Source organism: Euleptes europaea, chromosome 7 (assembly GCF_029931775.1).
Source record: "Euleptes europaea isolate rEulEur1 chromosome 7, rEulEur1.hap1, whole genome shotgun sequence".
Taxonomy (NCBI): Eukaryota; Metazoa; Chordata; class Lepidosauria; order Squamata; family Sphaerodactylidae; genus Euleptes; species Euleptes europaea.
Window position 1 is genome coordinate 60,851,175 of NC_079318.1, and position 16,967 is coordinate 60,868,141.

General features: G+C 45.3%; 1 protein-coding gene across 2 annotated transcripts in view; it reads right to left on the reverse strand.

Moving 5' to 3' along the window:
* LOC130480523 (phosphofurin acidic cluster sorting protein 1-like) overlaps positions 1-16,627 on the reverse strand; it is a 174,018-nt gene extending 157,391 nt beyond the window's left edge. Inside the window, exon 1 of one of the 2 annotated variants that reach the window (XM_056853081.1) lies at positions 16,480-16,627. In XM_056853081.1, the coding sequence (XP_056709059.1) occupies positions 16,480-16,595 (116 nt within the window). In that variant the 5' untranslated portion in view covers positions 16,596-16,627. The remainder of the gene's footprint in view (positions 1-16,479) is intronic. The other variant, XM_056853080.1, reaches the window with a different exon arrangement.
* Between the last annotated feature and the right edge of the window lie 340 nt (positions 16,628-16,967).

Below are 16,967 nucleotides of genomic sequence, written 5' to 3' on the forward strand. Positions count from 1 at the left end.
TAAATACTAACAATAGTATTAGGATTAGAATTTTGTGCAAAAGAGATTACTAATTCATCACAAGATGAAGGGAGATGTAGGGGAAGTCAACAATTCTTTATGATATATAAATTTTTTAACAATGTTACCTATTTGTTTTTATTTTTTACTGTTTATGTCATTGTTAAACTATGTGATTAATAATTTTGGAAAAATAATAAAAACATTATTTTTTAAAAAAGACTTTTGTGTTCTCCCCTTCCACAGCCATTCTGCTGCAGCAAGCCTGACCCAGCTGTGCCACACAGCTGTGCCACACAGCAGGTGGAGAAGGGAAGCCCAACGAAAGGAGAAGGAAGGAAGAAGAGTTGGTTTTTATACCCCGCTTTTCTCTACTTTTAAGGAGTCTCAAAGTGGCTTACAATCGCCATCCCTTCCTCTTCCCACAACAGACACCTTGTGGCGAGAGAAGGTGTTCCAGGCAGCTTTTAAAAGGGACAACGTGAAAAGCTCCTTGCTGCAACACACTAGGCCAGAAATACACCAGAGCCAGGCGTATTCACATCTGGAAAAGAAAAAGAAGTGGCGAGAAAGCCAAAAGTGAAGACATCATGAGCAGCAGTTCAGTTTACAAAGTAAAATGTCGCCAAGGCAGTTTTACAGGACACACGACCATCCAGTGATCACTGCAGAGACACTTTTTTTGTCCAGTTTATATTCCACATGAAACTAAGACAACTCCTCCTAAAAACAATCAATTACCAAAAAAGGCAATTGATTCCGTGATGAAGAACTGCGGCCTCACCTCAGCACTGCCAGTCTGGAGTTACAAGGCAGAGTAATAGTTTCAAAATGGCCCATAAAATCACAGTCTAGAAATCAATCAACACTCCCAGGACGTGTTCTGGCCCCCAGAAAAAGCACTCAGATAAAAACCGAGCGCTAGAGCTTTGGTACAATAAAATGCCCCGAGAGAGAGAAGCAATCATTCACGGATCTTATTAGGCACACAGATATATGGACTTCATCCAGGTGAACTAAATTCTTATACGAATACGCAGCAAGGCTAACCCCCCCCCTCTCATTTTAAACTGGCCCTGCTCCCATGCACTTCACAACAGCTCGTCACAAGAAACAAGCAAAAGAAGCTTTCCCCACAACTCACTCCAGTGCCAGGAAACAGCGCTTCATGTGATGAACTTGAGTGTGTTGGGCTGCTTTCTGAAGGTGCAGCGGCAGGGCTAGTTATTTAAAAGAAATGGCAATCTTCACCACGTGCATTTTTAAACAGAATACTGAACACCGGAGCTTTATTTGCTCATAGCAAACAAATTCCAGTTATTTCTCACATTTATATCCCCTCCACGGATCTCAGGGCAGCGTACATGGAGGCCACCCTGTGTTATCCTCACCACAATATGGCAAGGTAGATTACAGTGGGACTGAATCCCTCTGCTGAGCAGGGATCTGAGCCCAGCCTGCCAGCCGCTAAACCACACTGTCTCTCCCAACGCTCACTCTACGCACACAAAACAACTAAAACATGGAACAGTAATCAGGATTTTGCACACTGTCCGCATGGAGCCCACCACAGGGACAAACGGACACACGTAAAGCTCTCCTGACTGTGATCAAGAACCCTGCTTTTCCTGAGCACACAAGTCCTGTACACATGACATATCAGTGTACATGGCCAACATTCAAGAACCAGCTTATCTTGGTTTACTCCATACGTCCTATGAGTCTGCCTCAGTGAGTGATTGAGAGCAACCTGACCCTGCCTGGGCACATTCACTACCTGCAAGCACAGGCTGGAGCCTGGATGTGTACCCCCCACCCCCAAAACCCAGTGGCTGACACTGCCGTCCTAATCATTACTTTCAAGTAGACATCCCTAAGATTATGCTGAAGACCACCATTCTGAAACCATCTCTATAGGTCAGGGAATGCCCTGAGCAAAGAGGAAACCAAAAACTGTCAAGAGAATGGTGACCTCTACATTTCATAAAAGGGAACAGGAATTTCAGGAAGTCACACCTGAACTGAGCAAGACTGAACATTTAAACCACCAGTATCCAAGTCAAATAGCAACATAGTCACATCAGTACTAGTAATGTAGCACCCTCAAGAACCACAATTTAAGATGCCCTGGTTCAGCTGTTCCAGCAAGGCTATTCCATAGCTATGTAAACGTGTCCTCAGAAGCATACACCTTCCCGGTCACCCTCTATGATCTTCAGCTGTGAAGAGACAGACATAGCACTATAAAGCAAAATCTTCATTTCCGCGCAACTTCTGGACCAGTGATCAATGGCCGCTTGACACCATCAGTTATCCCAGAATAATCAAATCTCTAATTGGTTTCTAGGGATGAATCAGAGAATTGAGGTGAGCAAAAGACAGCCAGGAACCACTGGCAAGGTCACAGGCTCTTGACTCATCACACTTTACATTCCGGCAAAGTGATCACGTCAGCCACAGAGTTGCAGAACACCCAGCAGTAACCGCAAACAATTTGAGGGAGGTTCTCTGGTCTCGTGTTAATCTGCCTACTCCACAGCCCAGCGCGTGACAAACTACCCCCTTTGCCCCTTCCCTAAGTGTTCTAGCACAGAGGGAAAAGAAACAGATAGTGACAAGCACAAATACTTGGCTACTGAACTGAGACAAGCTTAATAGCTGAACTTGTTTTACCATCTAACAGGGGTTAAGATTCTGTGTTTGTAATAGTTGCACAACAGAGATTCATCAACAGTTCCACAGAGGAGCAAGCCAATTTATGAATGACAGAAAATAGAATAAGGAAAAACCCAGCTTGGCCTCTTCTTCCTCTGACTGTAAAGCAGTGGTTCTCAACCTGGGGCCATATGGCCCCCTGGGGGCCCCCAGGATATTCCTAGGGGGCCTAACACATGACTTTCTTCATTGCACTTCTATGCATCATTTGCAACAATGGATTTTTGTATTGCTGTAATCTTGTTCAACGGTGGTAGAGGCTTTGTTCTCCCTTGTATGTGAACATTGTTGTTTATTAGCGTGTTGTATTCCCTTTTTGTGGGGTATTTGTTTTTTAAATTTCAGCTTCCCAATAAGAACTGCATGTGTGCACTTTGTGTGGCTGTTTATGCTTCTTTGTTCCTTGGCTATTTACAAACAAAACTTTTAAATAGCTACCTTTGTACCGGTAGGACGGGGGGGGTGCGCACAGGAAGGAAACAAGGTCGGAAGGAGGCCATGGTCGGAAGAAGGTTGAGAACCACTGCTGTAAAGTGATGGACAGAAATCAGCAGGCAAGCTTTTCACAACTGGGAGATAATGCAGGTAAGTAATAATGTTTACGTTTGCACATCAAACTATTCTTAAAGGCACGCCTACAGTGGCTGATTGAAAGGTTGGCAACCCTTAATCAGAAACAAGAAGGTAGCCGGGACAACCTGAGAAGTCCTTGTTCATGCAGGCAGGTAGGACTCTTCAGGCCAGCAATTCTCAGAATGACATAGTCAAGATTCAGGTGTTAACAAACTTCAACAGATTTCCTCTGCTGTTCACCTCAAGGTGTGGAAAGGCAGATACACATATGTGAGATTAAAAAGTCAGTACTTATGTAATTAAAAATCAGAGCACAGGCAGTCCTTGCAAGATCAAGATGGTAGCTCTGGCTATGGGGCCATGCAAGAGAGAAAAGACAAAGCAAGTCAATCAGCAAGGTAGGATGAGGGATGCTACACACACTGGAGAACTAAGAGTAAAAACTTACCCACCAAGGCTCAGGGAACAGTAGCTAGTTCCGAAAAGGAAACTGAAAGTCAGGATACAGTAGACTGGAGCTCACAAGATATGGCTACTGCAAGTCCTATTAAAACCAGGGGCCATTCCTTTAAAGAGCTGACTGGTTTGGGTCACAAAGATCTAGCACCAGATCAAATCTAAGGCTATAGAGTCCAACAGTGTGCCCCTAGGATGCTCACAGGCATGGAATGATGAAGCCTGCTATTTCCAGTTGCTTGTCAAATAAAAGACTGACTAGTTCTGAACATGGAAGCTCCACTGTTAACTATTATAGTTAATAGCCGTGGATAATTGATCCTCAACCCAAATCCCACTTCCTCTATCACCATCTCTGGGAAAGTGGCTGGGGCTCAGTGGTAGAACACATGCAGAAAGAAATGAGTTCAGTCATGAGCATCTCAACTTAAAGCAGTTGTCTCCAACGTGGTGCCCGCCAATGTGTTCCCTGGTGCTCTATTCCTTCTTCCCCAAAGTGAAGAGCCAAACTGGACTTTTCTCCATCTCACTAGACTAGGAGGTGGTTTAGAAGAGTCCAGGAGGCATTACCTTTGTGTATGCAGGGAGCACCCATTAAGAAACAGGTGTATATATCATGGGAAGATGCTTGGCTTGGAACAGACTTCCACAACATTTTCTGACTCTCCCCAGCCCCTATGGCAATTATTCTGTGGCTGACCATGCCCTCCACCCATAGCAGCCATTTTATGATAGCGCCTACTACCTGTCTTTAAAACTGGCCAAAGGTTCAAACAAAGTTGGAAACTCCTGTCAACAAAAGTAGAAACTATTGAGCTCAATGGACACATGGTCTGAGGCAGACTCACAGGACATTTGGAGTAAACCAAGATAAGATAGCTCTTGAATATGTCAGGAACAAATGTCTATATAACCTCTTTTTAAAATGCATTCATATTCACCAGCCTGGAGCGATTGCTGATACATTCCAGAGCGTTCTGAATTTAGACCCACAATTTACACTCAACCATTCCATTTGATGTAGCTTCTGAAAACACAGCAGCTCCTTTCCATCTTGCCTTTATCCAAGAATGAGGTAACTTATTTATTGCTCAATCAAGTAGCCACGATGCTTTACACACATTGGAGTTGAAGCTCTTCCAAGACATAACTGTGTTTTCTCTTACTGCATTCACTCTTCCACCTCTTGGAATTCCCTGAGAGCTTAATTTCACAGCCATTAATTAAGGTTTACTGTCTAGCATTTTTACGGGAGGTGTGATAGCAACTCTGTAATTAAAGATAGCTGTTCCCCCCTTTCATTCCAAAACAAACTTTCAGCCACTTCATTCTAAAACAAACTTTCAGTCCATACCTAGCAAGGTTATTATACGTGGCTCGAATTAGATTACCAATGGATTTTGCCAATTACATTTATTACTTCAATTTCATTTTTGAAGTACAAGCTTTAGATTTGTTATTAATTCTCACCTCTTCAGGCCACAAAGCAGTATAAACATACAAGCAGCATTCCACATGCAAATAGCTTATTGCTAGCTTGCAATGAAATGTCCCTTGGCACAGTTCACCAGAGGACAGCCATGCACTGTGAGAGGAGCTGAAGTGTACTTTCAAACTTAAGCCGCCCCAACAGAATAGAGGACTCCTCCATGCCCTTCAGACCAAGGAAGGGGACAAGTAACACCAATTCTCCCCTTACTTGGGGGGGGGGGGGCAGCAATTGCACAATTGGGGATAAAGATGCACAGGGATTCTGTGGCATAGCTCAGTGGTAACACTGACTTATAATCCTGGCATCTCCACTATAAAGGATCTCAGGTAGCAGAAGCTGAGAAATACTTCTCTCCCACCCACCCCAAGACCCTGGAAAGGCATTGCCAATCAGCGTAAACAATACTGAATTAGATGGACCAGTAATCACTCTCATCGGTGAGCATCGATTTCAGAAAGAATTAATGAAATGCAATATGTGATGGACATTGGCTTATATGTCCAGGCTGTCAACGAACAACCAGTCTAGCCGTGAAAGCAAAGTAGAACTTCAAGATTCAGAGGCAGTATGCTGTCTGGGTATAACCACATGGAGAGAAGGGTTTTTATGGCCTTGATTCCCTACTTAAGGGTTTCCTGGAAGCACCTGATAAGCCACTGTGCAAACTAGGCTGCTATACCAAAAGGTTTTTGGTCTGATCTTTTGCTGGACAAAAGTAACATGGATGCAAGGATTTGGTAGACCATGCTTCCAATTTTAATGCAGAAAAACAACAACAATCCTTAGTCCCAGGTATCTAGTATTATTTACATCGCCTTCAACAGGACATGGGGAAGGCAATGGCAAATAACCCCATAAACCTGTGTGTGTGTGTGTATGTGTTAAGTGCCGTCAAGTCGCTCCCAACTCATGGCAACCCTATGAATCAATGTCCTCCAAAACACCTTATATTTAACAGCCTTGCCCAGGTCTTGCTAATTGAGGGCTGTGGCTTTCTTTAGAGTCAATCCATCTCTTGTTGGGTCTTCCTCTTTTCCTGTTGTTTTCCATAAACATAGACTGCCTAATAAACATCATGATGTGACGTCACCCCATGGGTAAGTAATGACCTAGTGCTTGCACAGGGGATTACCTTTGCCTTTTACAACAGCCCAAGCAGATTCCGAAATGAGCTCTCTATACCTACTAACTCACATACCTGCCCCAGGCAGGAAAGGTAAACTTCACTTCCAGGCTTCTGCTGTCATACATTTAATTGCCACTAAAATAGCAACTACTTTCTGAGCGTTCAGGGTGATCAGAGATGTTTGAAGACAAGAGACGTGGAGTAACCTTGAAGAGAAGGCTGAAACCACAAAGGAATGTCAATGGGTCTCCAGTGCTGTACTGGTCACCAATTAAATGCAAATGTGTGTTTGCGTCCCCACCCTAAGCCAAGCAAATGGTGCAGAACACTACAGATGTGGCAATCAAGCACCCTGGCCTGTCTGTACTGTGCCCTTCCCACACCTATGGAGACCTTCAACGGGGAACTAGAAGCATAGAGCTGCATGCAACTAATTCTTCCTTGCCTTTATGGCTGTAATGCTAACCCACAGCCCTGGTCCCACTACTGTACCTCATACACCTCCATCATCCCATTCCCCCTGCTGAAGAATGGGAGAAATGGTGGTTAAGACTGCCAGCAGGCTATGGGAAAGTTTCCACCAATCTCACCTGGACAAGAAAATTCTATATCCATCAGAGATTCTGCACATCCTATTGACTCTTCCAGATCTATGGGTCAGCAATAGGTTTCCTAGCACATTCCTAAACTTGTTTTCCTCTCCCATATCCCTGACACACGGGAATTCAGTAACCAGTTAAATAATTGACTGATTTCTCTGAGAGAGAACCTGCTGAGAGAAATGAATGACAGACATATTGGTGTGGCTAAGCCTACCTGAATACATGGAGCGGATATCCTTTCCTAACGAGCACAGTTGCTAGGTCCCATACATCTTCTGCCATAGCTCAGCACAAGCTTTGTAATCATTTCAGAAGCCGGGAGACACTGAACATTGCATACCATTTTTCACAGTTTCATATTTTGCCTGCTTCAAATTACATCTGTCTGAACTGAGCATTTGGGGCATATATCAGCCAGATAGCCTCTCATTAATGTTTCTTTCCTCTACTACAAATTAAATCTCAGCAGCAAATTAAAAAGCTGGACTTACTTGGCAGTTTTGATATTAAAGCTGGAGTTAGATTCTGTCTAGTTCAATGTGGTGTTTTTACTCAACATCCTATCTAGCTTCCAATCCTAGAGTGATTTGTCCCATAGCAGCTTTTAGACAGGGGAGACAAACTGGGCTCCCAGCTTGAAGGGCAGAAGAAAAAGATGGGGAAAGGAGCCTTTCCTACCACTTACATCATAAGCTCCAAATTACCAACAAATGTCATTGTCAAAGCACGTTCCTTCCTCTGGGAGAATGCTAGCTTATTACCGCAATGGATCCCAGCCTATTAACAACTTGGTGTACTACAGTGCCTTTGCATATCTGCAGGCTTGCTTGAGAGCAACACGCTAGAGAGGAAATAAGGGGACATGGAGGAGGGATAGAGCAACTGACAATGCAGATGTGACGGCACATGAAAATATTCATTAGGGATGTGCATTTGGGTCTATCCCAGCCAAAAACACACCCCAAAAATACCTTACTGGTATTCTTCAGGTGTTTATTCAGCCAGTGTGGTACAGTGGTGATGGGCGGTGGACTCTAATCTGGAGAACCGGGTTTGATTCCACACTCATCCACATGAGTGGCGGACTCTAATCTGGTGAACTGGGTTGGTTTCCCCATTCCTCCACATGCAGCCAGCTGGGTGAACTTGGGCTAGTCACAGTTCTCTTCAAGCTCGCTCACCCACCTCACAAGGTGTCTGTTGTAGGGAGAGGAAGGGAAGGAGATTGTAAACCAGTTTGATTCTCCTTATAAGGTAGAGAACGTCAGCATATAAAAACCCACTCTGCTTCTTACATAATCCCCCTGTGCAGCCAGTTATTCTGATCCCAACCTCCCCTCCAAACATTCAGGATTTTTCAGGATTATTCTGGAATGCCAAATAGCTGCAGTTAAATGGCTTCAAAACAGCCCTTTCCCCACCTTTGAAGGTTTCCAGGGCAACAGGAGGGAGGGATGAGGCATTTATCTAAGGCAAATAGGAGAGCATGTTAGGGGGAGCTGTACTATTTTTGCCCAATCACAACAGTTACTTTACAGGGTTGTTTGGCTTCAAATGTGAAGTCCAACAACTTTGTTTCTCCCTCCACCCTCAGCAGGGTTCCCAGGGAACAGGAGGGAGGGAGGAAGGAGGCAGTGGCAAATAGAATTGCAGGTTAGGGGGAGACTGAAGTGAGCATGTCCTTGTGCCAGAATCTTCTCTCAGTCTGTCTTGGGAAGTCAGGGCAAAATGCTCTTTCCAAAATTAAAATGTCACTAGAAGGAAGCAGCCGGGCACTTCCCCAATTTGATTGGCAGAAACCACTCATTTTAGTCAGTCTTTGGCACACCTCTGTGCCTGAGTTGTAAGCAGATACATCTTTTTACACTCATAGCACAATCCCACACCATTACAGAATAATGTGAATGTATCCCAACCATGTGATCAAGGCAAATCGCATGGACACAATCAACACCCTCTTTCCCACTGAAGTGATTGGTTCACCCATATGGTTCCAATACTCATCCACCCACCTACAATCCAACTGAGAAGCTCCCACTCTGTGGTGCAAATGGAGGGGGGCAGAAAAAATGTTTTCATTTTCAAAATGACTTTGGGTACAGTTCCACAGACACAATACAATTTTGGAAATAGCTGTATGTTCAAGTCTCTCCAGCGTGGTGTAGTGGTTAAAAGCGGTGGTTTGGAGCGTTGGACTCTGATCTGGAGAATCGGGTTTGATTCCCCACTCCTCCACATGAGTGGTGGAGACTAATCCGGTGAAATGGATTTGTTTCCCACTCCTACATACGAAGCCAGCTGGGTGACCTTGGGCAAGTCACACTCTCAGCCCCACCCACCTCACAGGATGTCTGTTGTGGGGAGGGGAAGGTAAGGTGATTGTAAGCCGGTTTGAGTCTCCCTTAACTGGTAGAGAAAGTCGGCATATAAAAACCAACTCTTCTTCTTTAATATACCGTTTATTTCAAAATAAACTAGGCATCAACTCTCCTATATGAATTCCCTGTACTGCTTAAACCACACCATGTTGTAGACTGCACAGGTTGATTTGGGGGGTCAGAGAGGGCCAGTGGATGGCCTTTGGACTGGGAGACACAGGAAGGAAGAAAAAACCTTTTGGTCCATTTAAACTCTAGAGATGTTATACAATACCTTCATTTATGGCTGAAGAGTTTATGTAGGTTCAGAAGATCTTGCAGACATCCATCACCCTCCTCCCTTTCTGCTTAATTGTTTCTGAATAAAGGATTCTTAATGCCTTTAACTAGAATGAGGCAATAGAGTCAAGTTGATAATGTAATCCCCCACATTTCTTAAATGGGCTAGCTTTATCCTCAGCATTCTCTCCCACCCAGTAACGTTGTTAAAAGGACCACAGGGCTTAACTCCTCCTGCTTTTCAACATCCTGGTGCCAAGCTTTTGGGCTTCTAATCATGCTGCATACATTTCATTCCTCCCTCTCCAGTTTTTAATCCCAATTCTGAAGGAATGTATCGCCTATAGCAATGCGCCCCAAGAAAATTAATTTGACTTGGATTTCTAGTTGGAAAACCCAAGTTAAAACAGTCTTGCTTGGGTCTTGCAAACTGAGGGCTGTGGCTTCCTTGATTGATTCCATCCATCTCATATTGGGTCTTCCTCTTTTCCTGCTGCCTCCATCTTTTCCTAGCATGATTGCCTTTTCCAGGGACTCTTGTCTTCTCATAATGTGATCAAAGTAAGATAGCCTCAGTTTTGTCATTTTAGCTTCCGGGGAAAGTTCAGGCTTGATTTGATCTAGATCTCACAAGGAAGGGAGGGATACAAATATGATAAATGAGTCTGTGTGGAATCCTTAGCATTATTTATGTAGTACATTTCCCACCCTTCTCACAAAGAACACAGAGCAGTGAACATTGTTTTCCTTTCTTCTATGTTATCCTCACCACTTGGAGGTAGGAGAAGCTGAGAGAGAGCGATAGACCTTCCCGGTCTGAACCTTGGTCTCCCAGATCCTAGTTCAACACCCTAATAGTTACTCCATGCTGACTCCACCTACCTTGCTATCTTCTAATGGTTTTTATTCCATTCTTTGTTCAAGGACTTCAGGCTGATATTGGTTGGCTAAACTACAGTTATGACAATAATCAGACCAAAGCTATTACAATAACCTTTGTGGTTGAGTGGGAATTTGAACCAAGACTGCCCCAGTGTAAGTATGACACCATGGCCGTTATACCACACTTGCTCTCTTGTACCTTAAAGAAAAGGCAAGCACCAGGAGAGTGAAATAATGAAATACTATTTCCCTTATTTTGTGTTCACCTAATTGACCTTCAGTCAGTTCATTCTACCTGCAAAATGCTCATGCTAGATACAAGATTCACATTTTTGCCCTTGAGAACAGTATTCTTCATCCTTCTTCATTTCTGCAATATTGCAGGTGTCAACTCGTTCAGTCAGACAAATCTGTAACATTTAACTAGATGACTATAGATGCAGGATAATTCTCCACCCCTGCCCTTCATCACCCATTTTGCTTTAAGTGACACTCCAGTCATTTTGATCCACATCTGACTTGCTACCTAGAGGGTACATGGCTAATTAACGGTCTCCAGTACTGTCAGATTGTATTACAGCATAAAATTAATGCTAGTGTCAGTCCCTCAGCAGGTATAATATGTTCAGACACTGCAGCCATATTCCCAGCAAGGTTCTGAGCAGAGGATGAAGGGTCAGAAGGAGAACCAGAGTAGGAGAAAAGGGAAGCAGCTTTGGGGGGCAAGAGGGGAACTATTTTATCCATGAGCAGGTCCAAGTAGAAATGAGTGATCCAATAAGAACAAACTGCTTTCTATATATTCTTCTTACCCCATATGCCTGGCTCTGAGTTTCACAGAGAGAAAGGATTCCAGTTTTGCAGCTACAGTGAAGGATCGGGCAATCGGTTGACAGCCGCCTCCTGTCTCCACAATGGAGCAACCCCCTACGGCTCCACAGATTGCCCAGCATCTGCTGGCCATGACTCCTCCCTGAAAGTGCTCCTTCCATACTCTTTTGAAACCTGCAGGTGAGCCTGATGCCCAAAAGTCATATCGCATCCTGTTCCAATGTTTCATTGCAGAGTTCCTTACTGTGAGACTGATCTTTCTGTGCTGGGGCTTGGAACAGTCAAACTGTGTCCATGAAAGAAGTCCAGCGACACCCCCGTTTGAAGCAGGAGCGACTATTATTTCTTTGGACAGCAGGAAGTGCTCTCCTGCACAAAATGGGATGAACAGCTAACGAGAGGGGGGGGGAACCCTCCACTGCCCCTATTTAAGCCAGAAGAATATACTGACCAAGGCAACAACAGATTCTTCTTTAAAGGGGGCTGCTACTGAATCTCAGTGCCGCACTGACAGCTCATTCCTGTTGCTAAGAGAGACAGGTGCCCAGGTATTGCAACAATGGTCATCACTGGGAAATTCTACCAGCACTGACAAGGAGCAGACTGCAGAATAAGATACATGGAAGGTTGCTTTTGTTTTCCTCTAAGAAAACATAGCACCACAGTGCCGTTCATTATGGCTGGAGCAATACATCTATCTGCAAAGCAACACTAGAATTATAAGTACTTTAGTGCATAACCTGCCACTATCTAGTAAATGTTACACGTTGCTATCTAGTTGACCATCTTGATTCCAGACAGCAACTGGAGATGTCTGGGATCAAATTCGGGACCTTCTGCCCGTAAATCATTTGCTTTTGTCACTGAGCTATGACCCCTCCTCCATGAACCAGGGATATGTCTCAGTTAAAATGCAGCTTGATATGTGGCCAAATCAGGACCACTTTCTACATAGCCCCTGACAATTCCCCTTCATTAATGTCATACAGCCCCAATTTGTGTGAGACCCAAACATATCAGTTGCCCATGTTTTTCTCAGGAAGATTTCTGATCATATAAGAATATGTGAAACAGGCATTTATTTCCTTCTCCCTTTTGTTCCTACTAGGTATTTACTCAGAACTGTAATGCACAGATTTCAAGCAACAATCCAAGCACAGGATTTGGGGGGGGGGGTGTAAGGGGGAGAGCAGAAAGGAGGGGAAATGTGCTTACACCTGCTTATGTAAATGCAAGTGTATGTGAACATGTCTGCCACGTTAGGAAAGCATACATCTGTGTTCTGGGGTGTGCTTCAGCAGCCAGTTTAACACCGGCTGTCTCCCACAAACCCCACGTTGAGACTGCACACACAGGCTGTGCCTTCTCTGAAAAGTGACACTCCTCAGTCTTCTTTACTCTCCTGTTTCTAAGCAACCCGAAGCGTTCCAATATATCAGTATCTCAAACATTACAGCTTGTGCTAATTCCGAGCACTGGAGGGGCACCTGCTGAAACAAAATTAGAGAGTTGACTACAGGAGACTGGCCATTCACACAGTGCTAACCCCAAATCCTCACCCTGCCAACTAACACAGAAGTAAAATGTTCTCACTGCCACCCACCCTTTCACACACACCCCTTTGTCAGTCAAAATCTAAAAGGGCATGACTGGAAGAGCTACTTAGATGCCAAGTTGAGAGCAAATAACAACCTCCATCTTGTCAAGAATGGACTGGAACTTATTCCTACTGCTGTCCTAAGGACATGTTCTAATAGGACCACAAGTACAAAGCCCTCACATATTTCTATTTCACAGGGCAATTAAACTGTTGACCAAAGACAGCTAACAGGACCCAATTATAGCAAATTTCCCCACACCTCTCCTCAGCATTCACCCCTCCAGTAGCCTATGGTTACCCTATGGTAACCCTATGGTTCATCAAGGTCAGAGCTGTCTACTCAGATTGGCAGTAGCTGTCCAGGATCTTAGGCAGAGGTCTTTCCCACACCAATTACCCAATTCTTTCAACTGGCGATGCCAGGGATTGAATCTGGAACCTTCTGCATCCCGAGCTACTGCTCTACTACTGAGTGATGGTCCCTTCCCCAAGTTAATACAAGTGCAATCAAAGTACCTTATATCAAGACTTAAAATGGTGTATTTTAAGTATCCTTGAAACACACCACATGTGTAAGACAACCCCAATCACAACCACCAAAGTTCAACCCCCTGCCCGTTATCACTTGATTTACAGGGGCAACCACCATGCTTCTTTTTATGCAGGCCTTCACTCATTTCCCAGCAGTTAAAAAAAATTAAGAGCTACCATATCCTGGACCAACTTGCTACGTTCTGGATCTACACATTCCTGGTTTTTTCTTCTCTTTATGATCTCACAGCTCTTCTGTATTGAAAGGTACAAACGTTTTGTTCATTTGTTTTACAAACTTACACAATAGGACATATTGATGGAGAAGAAATAGCAACAAGCTGCACAAAGAATACCAACTGCTAAAAAAAGCAAGGTTCCAAGTCATGATTTCTCTGCTTGGAGACTGTTCCCATCAGTTGCCATGGAATGCAAAACAGCCCATGGATACACAAACCTTTTCAGAGGCAGCTTGCTTCTGTAACATACCCTTTTCCTGCATTTGTGTGAACACTTGTTCGTCAGCTTGAGCTGTTAATGCCTCTCCCCTACCTTCCCCCAAACCGCCATCTCAGAAAACTAGTTCGCGCAATCAATAAGACTCAAGACTCCTTTGACTCCAAAGCATTTCCTGTGAGTGCCAAGTAACCTGTGGGGGTGGGGAAAGTCTTTTCATTCCACTGAACATGGCAAACCGGGGTACCCAGCTAAGAATGTAATTCTAGATGAGCAAGTGTGTTGGTCAGCTGTAGCAAAACTATACAGGATTCCATCCAGTAGCATCCTGAAGCCTAAAAAGTTGTTTCTGTACAAGCTTTTTTTTTGTGGGCATCTCCTCTTCACCCTACAACCTCTTGTCTATCCACTCCAGGGTCCCACAGCCTGTGACCCTCTTAGATGCAAGTGGGACACCAGCTAAGTCACGTGAGCCTTTTCCAACACGCATGCAGATGTGCACAGGAATGCTTAAGCGGATCCAATCTGTTCAACTGTATTTACATATACTGTTACCTCATACAGCACTTACAACTTTATTGCTTGTTCAGGAACTATGGCAGGTTTGCTTCGATTGCTTTCTCAAGTAGAATTAGGCACACTTAAGTATATGATTTATCTGGGAGCAGACATAGCCCTGACCTGGATGGCCCAGGCTAGCCCAATCTCATAAGATATTGGAGGCTTAGCAGAATCAGCCCTGGTTAGTATTTGGATGGGAGACCACCAAGGAAGTCAGGTACACAACACAGAGGCAGCCAATGGCAAACCTCTGAACATCTCTTGCCTCGAAAACCCTATGGGGTCTCCATAAGTCATCTGCAACTTGACGGCATTTTCCACCACCAGACATCGCTAACTCTTCACAGGATTAGGCTGAAAATTGCCTGCATAAAATGGACCCAGATGCCTCAATCACATTTTATTCTTACTACCAACAGAATACCCAAGTAGAATTCATAAAAACTCCTTTCCCAGGTTAACGGTGTCGACTTAATTATCAAACCCCTTTCCATATAAAAAAGGTATTTTCAAAGGACGTGAACCAGTAATGATTTGCAACGACAGGAAAAAAAACACAGAGTAAGCTGGGTGTAAGTAACTTTGGGAACAGATGGGTGTTATGCATCAACAGCCCCTACCCACCATTCCAACACAGATGTTCACTAGCAATACACTTTCCTGGAACAGGAGTGAGGCCTTTTTAAAAAGTTAACTAGGCAAAGATAGTTTGAAGTATGGGTCTGGGGGTGGGGGGAAGCAAGGGAGTAAGAATGAATGTGTGATTAAGGCCTTGCTGTTCTAAGGTACTTTGCAGACATCTCTCCTAACCAAGTCTTCCATAGCCTTGTAAACTTCGAGCCCACGACTGGGTTTCCTAGAAGGCCATTTGGGCAAGGAGTGGAGAGTTGCAGGCTAAGCACCAATATCCCCCCCCCAACATCTGCTCAATCTAATTGTCAAAGGTATATCCACATCCTGTTGCTGGGATCAGCAGCTAGAGGCACGTACCATCACTCAGGGGCTACCAATTGTCAAACAATATTGCCCAAATTCGTTGAAAGTACAACAACCCCAAACTCTCTTCAAGATCACACAGCTGTCTGAAAACATTTTTTAATAAATCTTACAGTGTAAAGCACTGCTCTTCAAACAGAAACACCATCCATCCAAGGCAGCTTCAGAGCAAGGCAGAAGGGCAAACAGATCAGCAATCTTAAGTACTTCTGGATCTGATTAGTGTCTAGAAGGCAGAATAACTCCCTAGGAACTTTACTTATGACACTTTAAGTACCATGAAGGAAAAGAGGGGGTGGGATACAAATTAAATAAATAAAGCATTCAAAGAACCCAAAAGACACTTGGAGTCTCCATTGCAACCTATAGTGAAGTACATATTATATCAAGTACTGAACACTGATTTTTAAAAGACGTGAGGCATTCTGTGTCTGAAAAGCAAGCTAAGATAAAAGGATACATATTATGCGTGTGAGTGACTACACACAGTCCTCTATCTGTTCACACATTTATATGCCTGCATAAACTTATTCCATCGATGCACCGATTTTTTCAGAGAGGGGGGAGGGAGCTACAGTCTCCGTAGTAGCATACTCCAGTTCTTGTACCATGCACGCGCACACACCCCTTCCCCATCTTTAGCACTCCAACCGCCCTCAACCCAAACCCCTATAACCAGCATCTACCACACTTTCTAACTATCCCATAGAGCACAAGGATGACCTCCCCCATTCAACGCACCCTACTGCCAGACACACACACCCTCCATTATTGCACTCCCAACCCCGTGCCATGCCATGCCATGCCAGGGCTACACGCCCACACCCTTCCCACAGTGAAACCCACGCACGGGGGGCATCTTCTGCCCACGCCTCTCACGCTTCCCCCCCCCTTCTGACTTCACCCCGCCCGGATCCGAACGACGAGACCAGCCTGGCTGCGCCCACCCCCCCTCTCCGGCCCCCTCTCCGGCCCCCTCTCCGGCCCCCTCTCCCTCTCACCTGGGCACGCAGCTGGGCGCCGAGCGATCGATCTCCCAGGTGGCGAAGAGGTTCATGGGTACCGGGACCGGCCCGAGCCCCCCAGAGACCCCCGACGCCACCCCGCACGGGCCCATGGGGGGGCCGGCCGCACCGGCAGCCCCCCCAGGGCCTGACCCCAAAGAGCCCCCCGCCGCTGCCGCCATCGCGCCGCTACCCTGGGCTGCCGGGACCCTCGGCCCAACCCCGACCTCCGCCTCACAGCCCAGGCGGGGGCGGGGCCGGCCTGGCGTCGGCCAATCGGGAGAGAGGGGCCGAGACTGGCGGTGCCTGCAGGCCAACCACAGCGTGGAGCGGAGTTGACTGGGTTCAGCGCCGTAGCCAATGTGAGCTCGAGGGGCGGGCTTTGAAGGGAAGGCTTGACAGGGTGGGGTCTCTGGGAGGGGAAACGAGGGGAGGGGAAAGAGCCCCTTAAAGAGCGGGACCGAGTTGAGTGGCACGAAGCTCAC